Consider the following 18,882-nt stretch of genomic DNA (forward strand, 5'->3'; position numbering starts at 1 on the left):
GAGTCAGAAGAAGCTCTAAGTCAGTGGTTCTCAACTTGAGCTCTTCAAATGTTTTGGACTGTAGTGCCCCAAATCTTTGACAGTTAGCTATGCTGGGTAGGGATTCTGGAAGATGAAGTTCAAAACATCTGGAGAATCAAAGGGTTAAAATCATTACTCTAAATTATTAGTTCCAAAATTCAGGTTGCAAATCTTATGCAGGCTCTGTGAGGAAACACTTGTAGGACTTTTTCTTGTTATTGCCAAATTATATATCAAATAGCTTATGTAGCACTGTGGCAAAGTGGCTGAGTTGTGATTCAGGAAGTTTGTGCTCTGAATCTTACCTTTGCTACAAATTCATGCCCTTCTCCCTTTTCAAATACAAGGATGGTAACAGTGTTCTATCTTACAAGACATAAATATTACAAGATAATACCTGTGCAGCTCTTCAAACTCTGAAATGTTACACAAATAATTTTAATTTTTATTAAAGATTTAATGACCTGTAAAATCTCCTACTGTTCAATAGTCACACTCATAGCATTTATTTCAGGGCAACATGAAGTACAGTACTTCTCTCTCTCTTTTTGTTGTCATTGCTTTGAGAATCTTCAGGGAGCAGGAATAACCTTGAGTGATTTGCAAATAAAGTTGTGTTTGGAGGATTTTTACATGCAAAGCTGAGAACTTACTGAAGGTGTTTGTTGCCTGAGAGATAGAAAGAATGCAATACTTCACAGTACAGTACTCAGTTATTTTTACCAGTACATTGTGAAATAAATTTTCCCTTTGAATTTAAGCATTAGATCCTTTGTAGTACCTGAAACAGAAGAATCTGAATTACCTGTCCAAGACAGTAGAAGTGGTGGTGGAGAACAGCCATACCATGCTCCTGAGATCACACCACTCTATGGCATCTCATCAAAAATGGCTCCATTGTTCCAGGAATCTGGATATAAGTAAGGAATATACAAGAAAACCAAATGCCTGGCTTGCATTTATCTTGGTACTTTTCCCCTCACATTATGGGCTAAGGACACTTGAAGAGAAAGAAAAGCTGAATTTTTAAAGAATTGGTAGTGAGAGATTCTAGAAGGGAAAAAGGAAGCCTTGGGCTTGGAGCGAGCAAATTGTGGCCTTGATGCAGCATGCAGCCTTCCAGAGCTGTTTTTGTGGCTTTTAGCCACTCCAGACTTCCCAGACTGACTTTTATCTGGTCCCCTGAAAAGAGTGTGTACATAGAGGGGAGTACAAAAATTCAATAAGTTGCAGGGCCTGTTCTACAACTTGAAAAAAAACCAACTATTTTTCAAAATCAGAAGTGATTCCCCCCCCCCCCCCCTTGGGAGGTATTTTTTTGCACAGCATATGGCCCCTGAAGGGATCCAGGAACAGAAAACTGGTCCCTGGAACCACTGCAGCTATCCACCCCTCCTATAGATTTGCAGTAATATTTTATTTTTAAAATATTTTTATTAATATTTTCATCAAACAGCAAACTAATGCATAAGTCATAATACCTACTTTCCATATCAGGCAGTTGTGTCTAGATATTACATTAGATAAATTATTCCTTTTTCTAGTTTAACACCAATCCTCATTTTGTACTATACACTTTAATCTCCAGCTTAAATAACTGTCAAAAGTAAATTTTCTTTCTATATCATTTTTGCTTTGACTGCATGGTGTTTCTTTTCTTTGAACCCCTGCGCTATTTGTATTTTTCCTTCTGCGTTCCATTTGGATTTCCTTGTATTTGGAAATCTACCTTAGCCTTACCATAGTTTAAAACAACTATTTGACATACTTGTTAACATTGATTTAAGAGCACTGATTTATTATCTAGCTTCTTCCTTAAGAAGTTTCTCTTGCAGTAATATTTATGAAGGTGATTTTGAAAAATGGTTTATCAGGGTTAGAGGATTAAAATATTAAGGTTTCTTGGTGCCACTTTCAAGAGTTTATTTTGATTTGGTCAAGTTGCATCTCATGTGTTTGTTAAAATGTTTTAAAGTGGGATCCACTTCCTCACTACAAAGGGTTTTATTTTAATCTCTGATTTGCTATAAGTAGTATTTACTTTGGTTTCTCAGGCATATTTGAGAAAGTAACAAATATTCTGTTTTCTCTTAGGAAAGGCCACACCCTAACCAGCAGTGAAGTGAGAAGCGCCATCATCAGTTATGTGAAAACGAACGAGTTGGTTGATGAAACCAACAAAAAGTATGTAAAAATGGAAACTTCCTTGAGCAGAGAGATTGGAATACCAATTTTGTTGTTCTTTACTGATTAACACAGAATGGTTGAAGGACTAATTTTTCACTGTACCTTTCCATGCTCCTGGTATAGTATCTTTTAACACTAAATCACAAATGTGGGAACACTATTAGAAAGAATGTGTACTTTTCTCTAATCTGTGTCCCCCTACACCATAGCTGAACACGTGGTTATAAAGTTTGAATGACCTATCTGGGTCCCCTTCTTATGTCCATCTGCAGTATTGATGGGGACAACCATATAGTAAGGCCCCAGTACAGGGTGAATATACTCAGATGGTGATGTGACCCTGTGCAGCACACAGAAGAATCTGTGGAAATGTGCCCTACTAGTGTGCCTAATAGTTTGAATATAGCGTGGAAACTACAGAGGAGATGTGATGAACTGGCGCACTACATTCCAATACTTTAGGTTACACAGGCTCCCTGCATTGTTTAACATCCAAATAAATAAATAATGAAAATGAAGATAATAAATTTCCTTGTTTGTTCAAAACTAGAAGTGGGCTTCTGGTCACTTTCAGTTTTTTGGTCGGACTTTTTGGCAAGCCATGCCAGGAGAGTCCCAAAAGAACATTTTCTCCTGCAGATGCCCACTCTTGCCCTAGATTGTACTTCATGCACTAAAGAAGTGGGCTGTAGTTCACAAAATAATAATAATAATAATAATAATAATAATAATAATAATGTAATTAAGCTGCCACAGGATCTTATATATTATTCTAGGTTATTTGAAATAGCCCCCTCCCCTTCAAATGAGTAGCAGGTGTACAATAGGTATGGGGCCTTGACACCTGTTTTTGAACAGGAGATTGATATTTCTTGTCATGAACTTGTTGTCATGCAACCATAACGTATGTTGTATCCTGCTCAAGCCTTGGGGAGAGGTGGGTAATAAATAAAATGTTGTTATTTAAGGGCCCGAACAGACAGGCCAAAATAAAGCTGCTTCGGGTCACTTTGGAGATATGCTGCTTAAATGACACATCTTAAGAGGCATGAAGCTGCACCAAAGTTGTGCTCCAGTCCTTAGGACTGGAGCGTGGCTTTGGTGTGACTTTCAGACTCTTAGGACACATGCATAATTTAAACAGCATACCTCCAAAGTGACCTGATGCAGCTTTATTTTGGCCTGTCTGTTTGGGCCCTAAGTAATCATTGAATAATGCTGGATTTCACCGATCAAGCTGTGATGTAGACTGTAACATGAGCTGTCAGTATTATAGTACAAAGGCAGTTTGCTTTTAGAAGTCCTGTTGCTGTTTTCAAAATAGAAAACAATTTTTAAAACATCTGAAGAAACTGTAGGACAGTGCTATTCAAAATAGTGGTCTTTTGGTCCACAAGCCATTGTCTTCTAGTCCATGGAGAGTTTTCAGTTGTAGCCAATGGGCACAAATATGGTACTGGTCCCTGATATATCAGAAACAATATTTGCAAGTCCCCTCATCATTTAGCTTGAGAAGCACTGCTGGAGAGTGTTGCATGTTCTTGACTTCACTGCATTCCCAGTTCAGTGAGCAGATCATGGTGACACCTATGCCCTTTTAATCTACGTTATTTGATTACAGCTTTGTAAAGGTGAATCCTGTCTTATGTGACTGCCTGTTGAACAAATCAGAGCAAGATGAAATCTCAAAGCTCAAATGGGATGATCTACTGAGTAGGTGAGGCGAATGCAGTTGCTGCTTTATATATTTTCTTTGATATTTCCTATAACATAAGCCATGCTTTTTTTTATTGTGGTTTGTTAAGAATGCCTTTAATATTTGCAGTGGGATGTCAGAGATGTTCTTTAGTGTACATAGGGACAAAATCAGTGCACATAGGCCCTAGATTTGTGATGTTATATAGTGTATATACAAAGTGAACTTGTTGCATGTATGCATTTTGTGAGGCAGTGTGGACATGAACAGTGTGCCCATATGTTCTTTGCATGCTAAAATTATCCATCCCCTTTCTTCTCTTTAAAGGCAAGAATATTAAACCTTTTAAGAGAATTTGAAATTAGAGTTAGCATTCAGATAAACATATTTCTGCAACTTATGGAGACTGAATTAAAAAAAAAATACAACTTAATTCCTGGCATGCTCCATAAGTCCTGATGCTCTCTGAAGACTCATTCAGTGCTTAATATGATATTTAGAAACACAGAATTCATGAATGAGACAATTGATTCCACTGTTGAACAGTAAATCTTAAATGAGAGATCACTTAGATGTGAGATCTCCCAGTACAGCTAGGATAGGATCTTCCTGAAATACTGGAGAGCCATTGCCACTAGAGAGATTTGATAATTCAGACCAGTGATCTGTCTCATTATAGGGCAGCTTCCTATGTTCTTTTTTTTTTGTGCTTTTCTGTTTACAAGTTAGTGTTCTGTTGCTTTATTTTTACCAGTTGCCACTTCAATCTGGGATCACCTAAAGTTGATTGTGATATTTTATTTGATTTATATTCTGAGGTGAAACTGATTTTTAGATGAAATTGAGACAGCTGGTAGGATTCAAGTGTACTCTGTTAGAAAGCAAACAATTTTCTAAGCAAGCATAATGACAGTCTTCAGACCTACATCCCCTGCAATACACTTGTACCAAGATAGCATCATAATCTAGTGGCCTATTCTGCATATTTTCTTATCACACTGTTGTGCCTCCATGTGGATCCATAAATACAGCATCCAGAATCATTTTGTAAGACAGATAAGGCATGGTGCATCCCCATTTACTTTCTGAGGAGAAATTTTTTGGTGTTAAGTGCCTTCAAGTCAATTTTTAATTATGACAACCTTATGGCACATAGTTTTCTTGGTGATTTTTTTTCAGAGACAGTTTGTTGTTGTTTTCATGTCCAGCGCTCAAACCACTACACTACATGGCTTTCACTAGAAATACTATTTACTTATATGTAAGTGGGATTCAGTGTTGTCATTCTGTTGATATAACTGCTTCAGTCAGCAGAACTAGGAAGAATGTAATTTCTTCTCCCCATCCCCTGCATCACCCTCCTACCTTCAAAATCTGCTCTGGAGAGTTAGTATACCCTCTGGAGCAGGGTTTCTTTGTTTTTGCAAGGAGGGCTGCATGCTGGGCTGCAAAATCAAGGGGGGTGGGTGAATAAGGTCTAGCTGAACTGTTGAATAACCATTAGTTTAACAGTTAATTTAAGTCTATTGCAGGAATGGTTAAACCGGTAATAAGAGATAAGTATACATTTTAGTGCCAACTTTCTGCAGGTGTCTGGACCAACTACAGACCTTCCATCAGGTAACCTTTGCTGGACATGAACCTATTGTGAGAAAAGGAAAGATATATCCCATTAACATGACCATAGCACAGAGATCATCCAATAAAAAGGTAAGGACCTAAGGCCTTCAAACACACGGCTAAATCACTATTGCTGCTGCTGCTGAGTCCATATGGGACTAAATGATAATCCACTTGGAATTACCTGAAGTCTGTTGACTAAAACGTTTCCTGTATTACTCCACTATTAATGCAAGTCTCCTTACTTACCTTCTTCTCAATGGAGAAGTCTTAAAATAGGTTTTGGAAAGATAAAGAAGCAGCTACAGTCTCAGACATTTTCTATTCTTGGACAAGGAGTTAGCTTTCTTTCCTGGGCTTTGGGGCTGGTGGGTTTCAATTTGATCAGAAGTACACTGGTGTTTCACCCCACTCCATTTTCTCCTAACTGCGATTTGTTTGTAGGACACAGCATACAGGTGCCCATAGTGGATTACTGGCCTGTATCAGGATAACTCCCCACAAGTGTCACCAAGCACTTCATGGTTCTGTCCATTTAATCACCAACATGTATACTGCTTTTATTTCCTATATAGGTATACCTCAGTTAATGAACTACAGGGCTCCCCCGGGTTACGAATTTAATTCGTTCCGCGGCGCCATTCGTAACCCGAAAAGCATTCGCAAGCCGAAGCCCCATAGGCGCTAATAGCGAAAGCTGCGATTTGGTGCGAAAAAGCGCCGAAAAGCACCAAAAATTTTTTCGTAACCCGAAATAACCTTCGTAACCCGGAACAATTATTTTTAATGGATTTTTTTCGTAACCCGGAAATTTCGTAACGCGGCGCATTCGTATCCCGGGGTACCAGTGTAGTTACATTCCTGGGAATTACTTTAATAGAAAATTTGATACCAAAGGTTGAAATAACATGGAAAGAATAGGGGTAGTTCCAACACCACTACCACCACCACCAAAAAAAAAAGGAGCAGTTCAATATGTTACAACATACTTTATTCAAAACACAACAGCTTTTGTAAAATTTTGTAAAGTTTGTAAAAAGAAGCTCTTGTTAAAGGCTTACTTAACTGAGGTATGCACGTATTGGTATAGTCGCTAAGATATGACCAAAGGATCTATATACAGCTTTTCTAATTGCTTAACTGATGTACACTCCAGAGTGAAATGATACCCAAAAAACTAGTTAACTCTTTACTGCCCCCATCAGATAATATTCCGCAGAGTAATACCACCTTCTCTTTTGGCTTGCAGGTGACAATAATTACGAATCTTGAGCTGTATGGTCTAGACCCACAAGTTGTTGCCAACATTCTCCAGCAAAAAGTTCAAGCTAGTGCCACTGTCAGCACAGTCCCAGGATCCAAAGACAGATTACAAGTCCAGATACAAGGCAATCAGATCAACCACCTTGCTAAGCTGCTGCTAGGTAATTATATCTATGGCAAGCTTATAATAAGATTTCTTAGCAAGTAGAACTATTAGTCACTTAATCAGTTTGATAACTCATGTAATTCTGTACATCGTAGATGGAGGGAGGATTTGGCGCTCTAGATGTTATTACACTGCGAATCCTATAATCCCTCATCATTGCCTGTGTTTGTCTTCTTATTATTCCACTTTAACTGCCATGGAAATAGCCTGTGGAATCCTGGGATTTGCAGTTTAGGAAAGTTATTTAGAATTCTCAGCCAGAGAGCTCTTCAGCCTCACTAACTAAAACTCGTAGAATTCCACAAGATGTTGCCATGACAGTTAAAGCAGAATATAGTGCTGTTAACAGTGTAGTGTGATAAGGATCTAGATCTATGCCAAAGTCAACCCTATTTTATTCAGTGAGACTGATGCATGCACATAGGATTACATCTGAGCAGAACTCTCTTAAGGGGGGGGGAGGGTGTATATAGGGGGAAGGAACAAGTCCATGGTGGAGAAATTGCCCCTGGCTAGGACCTTTTGCTTTGTGCCAGCCAACAGGGATAATTGCTACAGTAGCTTCAGTGTTGGTATATGTTTGGCCTTTATGGGGTCATCTTGTGAGAATAAGGTGTTGTATCCAAGACTTCCCTGTTACGCTCCTTCTCTTTTAGCTCACCTGTAAAACAGTTCTTCTCCAAAGTTCTGCAGCTTGTTGGAGGTCAACTGATGGGCTGTAGAACTTCCACCTTTATAGTTTTTGAAATATGTTGATCAATTTTAAAATCTGTCCCCACCATTAAATAAACAATAGTTAAAATAATAGCTATATGATTTAATAGTTACATATTTTAATAGTTAAAATAATAGAGATTTAACTTATTTCTAGGTGAAAAGGCATAAAATAGGGCTGTGTTGTTAAATAAAGTGGCATATTTTTTCAGTGAGATTTCATGATGTGCTAAGCTTTTCAGTTGCTGAATACAGTCTGATTGCTAGTTGATGCTTGACTCTGTTGCAGAGGACTATCATATACCTCGCCAATATATTGAAGGCCTTGGGAAGGCGCCAAAGATGGGCCGGAAGAAGTAGCAAAGCCTCAAGATCATATACGGAGCTTAATTATTTATACATATTATATTCAACAAAGTGAGTAATCCAATAGTTTTACCTGTTAAAATGGTTTTCTATTTAAAAGATAAAATAAAAAGATTTATCCCCGGTATTTTGCTGAGTTTTCAACATAATTTGTGGGGAACCCCTGGTGGTTGTTGAATACTGTCGTAACATGATTCCTGTCAGTGCAGATTACAAAAACAAAGTATCCCTTTGTGCAATATGTTGGCCTGTGATAATTGCCCAGCAATCCACCTAAATGAAGTAAGATGTAGACTGTTTTTATATCTTCTTTATTTTCTGTGATGTTCAGTTTCAAAAGGACTCCTGTAGGCTTCACATTATATTGAGAAAACCAGAGTGTCTTCAGTATGGTAAACAGAAATATGGCAGTGGATCACTAGAAAACAGAGTGGTAACTGGTCACCTGGATAGAGAAATCCAGGCCACAGCAAACATCCTCTGAGCCCACAGCATTGTTTTTGTTACCATTAAATCACCAGTCTGACCTGTGAAGAAGGGTAGGTGAACAGATGATTTGGCGAGGGAAGGAGTTGCAAAGAGGTAACAATATAAAGGCGGTATCCAGACAGGCGCAAAGCGCCGGCCTGGATACATACTAGGGTTGCCTCAGGGCGTCCTTTCCAGATGCCCCACAACTCTAGTACGTTGTAATGGAGGCGCCCTTTCTACATGGGCGCCGCCATTACATCACAGCTGCACTGCAGCCAAACAGCGCAGCGCAGACATGACATCCTGGCGCCGTAGGAGGGTGCTTGTGGCTCCTTTCAGCGGCGCCAGAAGGAGCTCCTTCGGCCATGCGTATCGCTGGTGCGGCCTTTAAACAGGCGTGCCAGCTATACAAAGAGAAAGGGGCTGAGCGGACCCTTTCCCCGCCACTGTCGGGGTGTCCTTGGGGCATGAAGCCCCAAGGACACCCCTTTCCAGGTCGTGGGGAAGTGGCATTTTGCCACTTCCCGAGACCAGGAAAAGTGGCGGATCGGGGCCTCTGGGGCTGCCGCTGTGACAGCTGAGGCCCCGATCCATCGGGGAAAGGGGCAGTCTGTATCCTGCCAATGTCACCTTTCTGCACTTTTTCTCTATCTGTAGAGAGAATTACCTGGAAGATTACCTCTTAGGGAATGCAGCGTTTCCTGGAAAAAGCCATTATGTACTAATGTAGTGTCCAGACCAAGACATCATTGTGTGAGCGCACAATAGTAGCTCGCCTGCTCCCACATAATTATGTACCTTTAGACACTTCCCTGTATATTCAGGGTAGGCAAAATTGGCTCTTTGCACTTTTTACTTGCAGTTTGAATGAAAGCATTTGGTGGGATCTTTCAGCACCTCTGACTTGCTTATGCACTTCTGTAAACTAAGACACAGGAGTTTGGTAGTGAACATGTGAAGTACATAACAGGTAGGCTCTGTCAACAAAGACTATGCTTCTACTTACATTGGGGTCAAAAACCTGTGACCTGAGTTCCTTTATGAGTGGGAGTGATTAGAACAAATGTGGTCATTCAGGCCTTGTTCATTTAAAATACAGTCCCTGTGTTTATGCTTTCCCGCAGTGGGAAGGAAGTCTTAGACAAGATTCCATGTTATTTGAGGACATTACCAAGGAGTGCCACAAGAGGGCAAAAGGTAATGAAAGCAAACTGACTTCTTAAAACAACTTTATTAGAGACTATTTTTTAATAGCTTCTTACACAGTTTGTATCACATAAACAAATTGGTCAGGAGCTTTAAAAAAAAAGCTGAAAGGTGACATTTTCTCAGTCATCGGGCTGAAACAGTAGTAAAAATAAATTACAGCATTGCAAAAATGTATTTGCTTTCCCACAAGCTTCCACTAATTTCATTCTATACAGATTGTACATGGTTTACAATTGACCACTGAAAAGAAAAAATATTACACCCATACAGATGCAGGCAACACAAAATACTAAACCATGGCTGGGCAAAGGGTGGTCCTCCAGATTTTGTTGGACTACTTCTTCCAGTATCCTTTATCACTGGCTGTGCTGCCAAGAGTTGATGAGAACTGGAATCCAACAACATTTTGAGGGGTGCATTTTGCCCACACCTGCACTAAACAAAGGCACTGCCAGCAGTAGTCTGTGCATCTTAAGTTGGGGGCTCCACTGTCTCCTATCTAAGGCTTTTGCTCTGCCATAGATCGACTGGCTCAGCTTTCTTTCACCCTCTGAGGTTACAGGGAGGTTCAGAATTATTTTTTTATTCTCTTAATGGCCCACAGCTATATAATCTTCTAAAGAAAAAGACACCACACCCACCTATTTTGCAGGAGGCTTAGTCAACAGCACTTACATAAATTGCATAAGAAGCCATGCCTTCTATAAAAATGTTCTAGATATTTGAGGGATGGTGAGAGCAGGAGGATGAAGAGTGCCAGTCACTGAAAAGCAAGGGTACGATTTTTCACCAGTAAGTATAGAAGATAAAATAAAAAAGGAATATGCAACATTCCTAGATTGAAGGTATAAATCGTGTACAGAAACTGCCTTTAGGCTTGGAGTGTAATTTTTTGTTCTTATTCTTGGTAGTACTAGCATTGAAAGAATGGTCCCTCCTCAGTGTGTGTGGCCACATATTTCTACAGGTTACAGGAGATGTTACAGTGACTGGGAAGAGCCTTTGCTGCTTGGTTAAGCACCTTGGTTTTTCAGGTGCTTCTTTCTAAGTGCTCCTGGCTTTCCTTGCGCTGTGCTAATAGTTCTTGAGCCCTCACCACTGCAGGGTACCACTTCTCCAATTCTCTCAGAAAAAGAAATTAATCTTTGTCTTCCTGCCTGTCCCAAGATAGCTTTGGTTTAGGATATCTGCAACAAATGCCACAAGTACTGACCTCAGCTTTCTGGCTTTACAAATTAAGGAGTCTCAACACAAATGACATAGTACACAAACAAGGAGGGAAGGCAGGTTGCCTTTCTTGTCCTAAACCAAGGGCAAAATAGGATAAGGTTTGTTAGGGAATGTCTGCTTGTACCTCTTGGGTTTGCTGAGGCAGACAACAGTTGCTGCCAAGACACTTCGCACACACCTGTTTGGCTTGCCAGCTCATATTTTGAAATTAACCCCCAAAGGGAAGTTGAGGGTGGTTTTTTTTAAAACTAGTTTTTTTTAAAAAAAATTCAGATTTATGCTGTAATCTTGAAGGAGGGCATTAAAACACGGGAAACCAGTTCCTTTATTTTACAATGCCACTTTCTTAGAGATAAGCAGGAAAAAAAAGATTGCTTTCTGTCCTAATATCACAGTGAGCAAGTTGTCACCCATGTGCCTGGAAATGGCAGCTATAGCTACAACCACTGGGTTGTCAACTGTTTGTCCACCTGATGCAATGCAGTGATGTGGGCAGGGCTGGTCATTCTCACAACTGCAGCAATAGCTGAAGAATATCCAACTCTGCCTCCAAGTGTAAGATGACTAGAGAGGTACAAGGAGAAAGCGCTGTGCAAAACACAAGGAGTTCTAAGTAAGTTTGCCAGTATTGATTGTTTGATGCTTAAGTGCCCTGCCCATGTCTTGTAACACTTGATGTATTACCACATTGCTTTTTAAATGTCCATGCTACATGGAAGAGCCTAATGACACTATTGGCTATAGAAGAATGACCCTACAAGCAGATAAATCAGTTATGGTGATGACTTGCACAGGTCGTATTGATCACTTCCCTTTTGATGTAGCACAGAGGCAGGAGAAACCTATACCTTTCCATATGATGGTCCACATTTTCCATCCTCCCTAATCACTGGCCACAGTGGCTGAGACAGATGGTAACTGGAGTCTAACAATATGTGGAAGGGTCACAGATTTCTCACTCTTACTTTAGCAGAACCTCTCAATCAAGCACTGTAGCTCCAAGCTGAAAATTCAACATCAGGAAGGGAGACAGCAGAGACTGAGCAGCTGCGGATTTATAGTTCATCTGCAAGTACTTGTGACCCCATAACATGATCACTTCATTTCCCTTCAAGGCCTTGGTGTTAATTTCACACTGACATCTTGAACATACTAAGGGGCAAATCTCAAAATCAGTTTGCTGTCAGATCTCTTGATAATAGTCCCAGTTTTTGCTACATAAGAAGTGCTTCCAAATTTAGGGCAATGTTTCAAATAGTAGGCTGGAGGGCACGACAAAGAAGACAACTCATACACCTGCAAAAATATGCCCCTTTCCCCCTGAGAAAATAGAAATAATAACTCAAGGCCAAAGCACTCTAGCACCATCAAGAACTGCTGTACATCTACAGCTTTCTTGGCATCTGTTCTCTTCATATGGCGCAACAGTCTGTTTGGCATCATCTACACTGTAGAGTCTATCAGAGCAATAATTCTTCATGAGCTGATGTGGACCTTTCAGTAGCTCATGTGATAAAATTACCACAAGAGAGCACATTCATTGCACTTCTGCCACACATACGCACAAATCCAGCAGGTGAGGTATTGGGATACAGGAAAAGGAAGATAGAGTTTGGGGCTGGCCGTTAGCATTTGTACCATATGAAAACCAATTCCTTGGACATTCAACATTTACTGCAACGTTTCCAGGCTATGCCATACAGGTTGATCACTCAGAAGGAGATGCAGCATTCAATTTCTGGGGTCTGGAGGGCCAGTGGGTGGGGACATCCATTTTCCCATTTTGTAACAACCAATTCTAAGCACACCTTAGACTGCAGCCAAATTGGAAAAGTGTCCTGAGAAGAAAAGACTTGGTTGGGTGTTAATTTTGTTTTGAAATATATATGTATATATTTTAAAATTTTAATTTATCACTAGCCACACTGCCCAGACTTGGTTATCCAGGTTTCTCATTTGCTTCTTTCAAGGCCTCCTGCAGTCTTTGCTTAAACCTGTCATATTTCTTCTGTACTTGGTGAATTTTGTCTTTTTCTTCTCTTTCTAGTATTACCAGGAAATTCTGTAGCTCTGGAATAGAGAAGTCATCCCACTAAGAGGGGGGGGGGGAGAGAGAGAATAAAGAGAGAGTTTAGATTAGCACACATTCAGTTTATTTTATATGTGTGTATAGATATGCAGTCTACAGGCAGACATCTAACAAAAGGTTGACACCTAATCTATATACTTACCTAAGCATAAGAGGATACAGGTCAGGGGTGGCTTGCCATGGTAAACACATAGGCCCATTTTCAGCTGGAGTATTGGCCAAAAATTGCAACGAGAAGTCATGTCACATTATGATGTGTTGGATGGGAGGTTTTCCAGGGTTTTTGGGGGTGTGTGTTAAATAATGTTCACCACTCCTGATGCCTATACAAGATATCTGTGAGCACTGTGGAACAATCCCCTGTAAAATTTTAACAGTTTATTGGGGGATGGGCATCTGGAATCTTCTAGGGACCTGGCAAATAGGAGTGGGAATGCTCAGGGAGAAGATGTACAGTTCCGATCCTGGGTACAGATGTTAGATATAACCTGTCTCATTGAATTTCTGCAGGCCCTCCCCAATAATACATCCTCCTTAGATCATTAGAGGTATTCTGAAACCTTCAGGAGAACAAAGCAGAAGCGCTGCAAAAGGAAGAGAACAGTGGCCCCTTCCCTTAAACAGAGGATCCATTCCAGACACACACACACACCATGTAAGGCAAAAAACGAGTATGCTTGCACCCCGTTGAAAACAAAGGGGTGCGTGCATGCAGTGCGGCACACATGCCATTCTTTTTCACATGGCATAGCTTCAATGTAAGCTGAAAGCTGTGTATGGCGCGCCCACGTATGGCATGGGTGCACTGTACATCTAAGTCCTTCTGAGTTTGAAAGATGAGATGAAAAATCATACATTGTATGTAAAGGATCACTTTCTGGAAAACAATTTGCTAGGTTTTATTCATTTTCCTTTGTGAAAAGGCAGAATACAAATAAATATATTGTTGTTGTTGTTGTTGTTGTTGAGATCAGTGACTGCAATTTAATGGAACATAGATTTTGACCAAGATCCTATATACTTTTAGCGCAGCACAAATATATGCCAAGTTAATTATGTTGGGCCCCACAATAGTGCAACTACTTGTCTAAAAGGCACCAAAGTCTTGAGCTCTTTTTTTGTGTGTGTGCAATTTTCTATTAGCTTCCCCCTTGCCATCAAAAATAAGAGTGCAGTGTGCGTGCTTGCAGAAGAAGTGGCAGCATTATGGAGCATTTGTATGCAACCTCTGAGAAAGCACAACCCATTGCACAGACTTTTAACCTTACAGAGTGTCTCACTGGATTGGATACAGACTTACAACAGGTGATGCTCCACTACCCCCAAAGGAAGTACAGATTTGATTTCTATTCATCCTTTTGCTCTCCCAGGAGTCGTTCCTATGCTCTGAAAATCTATACCAGAAGATGGGTAAAATGTAGCTCCTGAACCTCATTTTTGTGACACTTGACCCCACTAGTCTCCAAAACCCAATCTTGCAACAACAACAAAAAATATCTTTGAGCAATTTTGACCATAAAATCACTCAGGAAGCTCCCCAAATGTATAAAAACATGTGAAAATGTTTCATCTCATGCCCACAAGCTCCCATGAACCTCATACTACCTCTAAATGCCTGCTTTCTTCTGCAGTCACTCTCAAAATACTGTAGTAACCTTATCCTGTCACCATTTTAAGAAGATACATGTGGGCTTGGCTGCAGAACTGCAGCCCATATGAGGTTGGGTTATTTGCCCAGGATCCCTCACAGTTGCCCACCCCTGCTTTAGAGCAGTGTAAGAGGAAGTATGTGAGGGTTTGCAAAGGGGAAGCAACAGTCATGACTTTCTGTGTTGGCCGGAGGGGGGGGGGCAGAGAATGTGAGCCGAATCTCTGTCCATTTCTCAAATGCTATGGATATTTTTATTCACAAAACAGCTGGTTTGGATCCAACCCAATATGTGCACAAGTTTGTTTGGTTTGAACTGTTTCCTGTACCAAAACTGAATATTCCAAACATTAAAAAAATTGTTTGAGAATAATTTGGGGATTGTTCTGTAACAATCATGTTAAACTGTTGCACAACTGCTAGCTGTAGTAACCTTTAAAATAATCTCATTACAAGCCCCTTCAAGTCCACTTTTTCAGTTTTGAGTATAAAGAGATGTTTTGGGCTTGAGTCGGGGCATATTCTGAATGGAAGAATGCAGACCAGGGGCAAAAGGTGCACACATACCTCTTTGGATCACTATTAAGATCTGGAGATGGGAAATACTGTGTGACTGTGAGATCAGAGTACTATGAGTCTAATAAAAATGTTATTCTGCAAATGAATGTTTAAACAATTTGAATTGCCAGTGGGTTCCATAAGGGCCAGCTCTGCAGAAGATGAAGGTGTAGGAGAAATCTAGAAAGACGGGAGGCTTCCCAGTGCTGAAGACCTGTTTTCAGTCTCATCATATTTCTAGCAATTTATCTTGTAACATGCAGGAATCAATTCCGCTCTAAGGATATCCATTTTGTTAGCAATCTCCTTGAAAAATTTAAAAGAAGCTTATTGCAGTGTACCCACCATGTTGATGGGCTAGCCATCGGCGGTTGGAACACTTACACAGCACCCTGGCACATACTAGCCCATGACAGGGTGCATCCATGGACACACTGACGTCTCTATCCATTGACTATTGTGAATTTGCACTCCTGTGTATCCACCCATCTGTGGGGGCCCCAAAACCAAGCCCACTGAAAGTTTGGGGACACATGCTTATTGTTAATGTGGAACTTGCTTCTAAGATCCACAAAAAAAGGAGACAATGCAATTCAGTCCTCAGCACACTTCTGTAATTTGAAGCTTAGTGATGTGGATCCATTTTCCTGCTGTTAGGGGAATTTCAGCACAGAATAAATAAATAAATAGTACAGGAATATCTGGTTAATCTACTCTAATATAAATCTTCAGGACCAGACGAACTACATTCAAAGGTATTAAAAGAACTGGCAAATGTAATATCGGAGCCATTGGCAATAATCTTTGAGAACTCCTGGAGAACAGAAGTGCCAGCAGACTGGCGGAGGGCAAACGTTGTTCCCATCTTCAAAAAGGGGAAAAAAGAAGATCCCAACAATTATCATCCAGTTAGTCTGACATCTATACCAGGAAAGATTCTAGAGCAGATCATTAAACAGAGAGTTTGTGAACATCTAGAAAGCAATGCCATAATCACAAAAAGTCAACACAGGTTTCAGAGAAAGAAGGCATGCCAGACAAATCTAATCTCTTTCTTTGATAAAATTACCAGCTTGTTAGATGAAGGGATGCTGTGGATATAGTATATCTTGATTTCAGTAAGGCTTTTGACAGGGTTCCCCATGACATTCTTGCAAACAAGCTTGTAAAATGTGGGCTAGACAGGGTAACTGTTACATGGATTTGTAACTGGTTGACTGGTCGAACCCAAAAGGTGCTCAACAATGGCTCCTTTTCATCCTAGACAGAAGTGACCAGTGGGGTCCCACAGGGGTCTGTCCTGGGCCCAATGCTATTCAACATCTTTATCAATGACTTGGATGAAAGAATTGGGGGCATACTTATCAAATTTGCAGATGACACCAAATTAGGAGGAGTAAATAATACCTCTGAGGTAAACTTCAGAATGACCATAATAGATTAGAAAGCTGGGCCAAAGCTAACAAAATGAATTTCAACACAGAGAAATGTAAGGTACTGCAGTTAGGGCGGAAAAATGAAATGCACAGATATAGGATGGGTGACACCTGGCTGAACAAGACTACATGTGAAAGGGATCTGGGAGTCCAAGTAGACCACAAATTGAACATGAGTCAACAGTGCAATGCGACAGCTAACAAGGCCAATGCGATTTTAGGCTGCATCAATAGAAGTATAGTGTCTAGATCAAGGGAAGTAATGGTCCCACTCTATTCTGCTCTGGTCAGGTCCCACCTGGAATATTGTGTCCAGTTCTGGGCACCACAATTTAAATAGGATGTTGAGAAACTGGAGCATGTCCAAAGGAGGGTGACCAAAATGGTGAAGGGTCTAGAAGCCATGTCCTATGAGGAACAACTTAGGGAGCTGGGGATGTTTAACCTGGAGAAGAGAAGGTTAATAGGTGATAGCCCTGTTTAAATACTCGAAGGGATGTCATATTGGGGAGGGAGCTAGCTTGTTTTCTGCTGCTCCAGAGACTTGGACCCAGAACAATGGATGCAAGCTTCGGGAAAAGAGATTCCACCTCAACATTAGGAGGAACTTCCTGACAGTAAGGGCTGTTCGACAGTGGAACAAACTCCCTCAGAGTGTAGTGGAGTCTCCCTCCTTGGAGGTCTTTAAACAGAGGCTGGATGGCCATCTGTCAGGGATGCTTTGATTTGGATTTCCTGCATGGCAGGGGGTTGGACTGGATGGCCCTAGTGGTCTCTTCCAACTCTATAATTCTATGAACTTAAAAATGGAAAGGGATGCTGGGAGTCATTTCTGTCAATTGGTTAACTAAACACAAACTGAGTAAAAAAGTTAAATCTATCTCTTGAATAGTGATTTAAAAGTTATATAATTAAGGATTGTGTTCTCTACAAAGGGCTCTTGTTACATATACAGCCTAATTTTTCAAAACAAATTAGTTCAAATAATAAAGAAAAGTGTTATAATGTGTTTTAAAATGTTATGATCTCAAGGAATCTTTTGTTCTTCCTCACCTAGAATGCTGGTATCTAACAGTCTTATAGTAACAAAATATGGCATTATAAAGACAGGAAGTTGCTTTTTCCACCCACTCAGATTCTACCCACGTGGCTGCACATTGCTGCTTGTTTAATGTGGCTGTGTACTTTCTGAACATGGAGCGTGTTTGTGCAGGTTCAAAAGCCGAGCAGCTTACAGACATACCTCAACTTCCCCAGTTTCATTTTCTTTCAACACAAAACTCAGAATGTCCGTGTCAGGACCTGCTAGCAGCCGGAGGTACAAAGGGTATTCTGTTACTGGGAGTTTCTGAGAGAGAACTGCAGAAGGGACAAAAACAGAGAATCACTTTGGGGTCTTTAAGAAAACAGTGCTAATTTGGTCTTATGAAAAATCGTTTCACATTCATCCATGTTGTGAAGGCCAGTCAAACCCAGAGTCTCATGGAGTGCCCAGAGAGGGCTACTACTGTTTCCAACTTCATTCCTTCCTTCTCACATCCCTTCTTGCAAAGGAGTGACTTGTTGTGAATCACCAAAAGTGAATCACACTTTTAAACATTTATTTTAAATTGTTTGGAATTGAGGGCTACAATCAGCCATTTATAACTGCCAAGAAAAAATGTATAGTTGTCTTGTATGTTGACATCCTTAACTGGAGATGCCTGCTACAGGACATTTTGCACACAAACGATGAGCTCTTCCACTAAGCTAGGACATACTCCTATATGTAAAGGTCATGAGCACAGTGTGGGGATGAAGGTGGCAAAGTGTAATTTGTTTTTGGAATTAGTTGCACAAGTTAGGAATTTGCATGCTGGCAAACCTCTTTGCACAAAAACCATGTGGTCTGCCACTGAACTAGGGTACATTCCTATATGTAAAAGTAATGAGCACAGAGTTAGGTGGCAAAATGTAATTTATCATGGGAGTTAATTGCACAAGTTGGGAATTGTCTTGCTTGCAAACCACAAATACAGGCAGGAAGTACTATCATGACCTTTCCAGATTCCTCTTGAAGTAGCATGTCAAATGTCCCTTGCACAGAAGAAGGGTACCCTATGCTGAACATGCTTGCAACATAGTAGGATCCACAAACAAGCATACTGTCCTCAAAATAGGCAGCACTGAAATTGCTAAATTACTTGTCCTGCAGTTTTTATATTTTGG

General features: G+C 40.4%; 2 protein-coding genes across 5 annotated transcripts in view; one reads left to right on the top strand and one right to left on the bottom strand.

Annotated features, from left to right (window-relative positions):
- The window catches only part of EIF2D (eukaryotic translation initiation factor 2D), a 29,010-nt gene extending 20,856 nt beyond the window's left edge, over positions 1–8,154 (top strand). The window contains exons 10-15 of the mRNA XM_042462883.1: positions 783–941; positions 2,116–2,205; positions 3,830–3,925; positions 5,494–5,614; positions 6,774–6,948; positions 7,957–8,154. Coding sequence (XP_042318817.1) covers positions 783–941; positions 2,116–2,205; positions 3,830–3,925; positions 5,494–5,614; positions 6,774–6,948; positions 7,957–8,027 — 712 coding nt within the window. The 3' untranslated portion in view covers positions 8,028–8,154. The remainder of the gene's footprint in view (positions 1–782; positions 942–2,115; positions 2,206–3,829; positions 3,926–5,493; positions 5,615–6,773; positions 6,949–7,956) is intronic.
- Positions 8,155–9,720: 1,566 nt separating this feature from the next.
- Positions 9,721–18,882, bottom strand: part of RASSF5 (Ras association domain family member 5) — a 133,135-nt gene continuing 123,973 nt past the window's right edge. For all 4 annotated transcript variants that reach the window (XM_042461941.1, XM_042461942.1, XM_042461943.1 and 1 more), the window contains 2 exons: positions 17,918–18,033; positions 9,721–13,035 (listed from right to left, as the gene is read on the bottom strand). In XM_042461941.1, coding sequence (XP_042317875.1) covers positions 12,883–13,035; positions 17,918–18,033 — 269 coding nt within the window. In that variant the 3' untranslated portion in view covers positions 9,721–12,882. The remainder of the gene's footprint in view (positions 13,036–17,917; positions 18,034–18,882) is intronic.

The sequence above is a fragment of the Sceloporus undulatus genome, chromosome 4, assembly GCF_019175285.1.
Source record: "Sceloporus undulatus isolate JIND9_A2432 ecotype Alabama chromosome 4, SceUnd_v1.1, whole genome shotgun sequence".
Classification (NCBI taxonomy): domain Eukaryota; kingdom Metazoa; phylum Chordata; class Lepidosauria; order Squamata; family Phrynosomatidae; genus Sceloporus; species Sceloporus undulatus.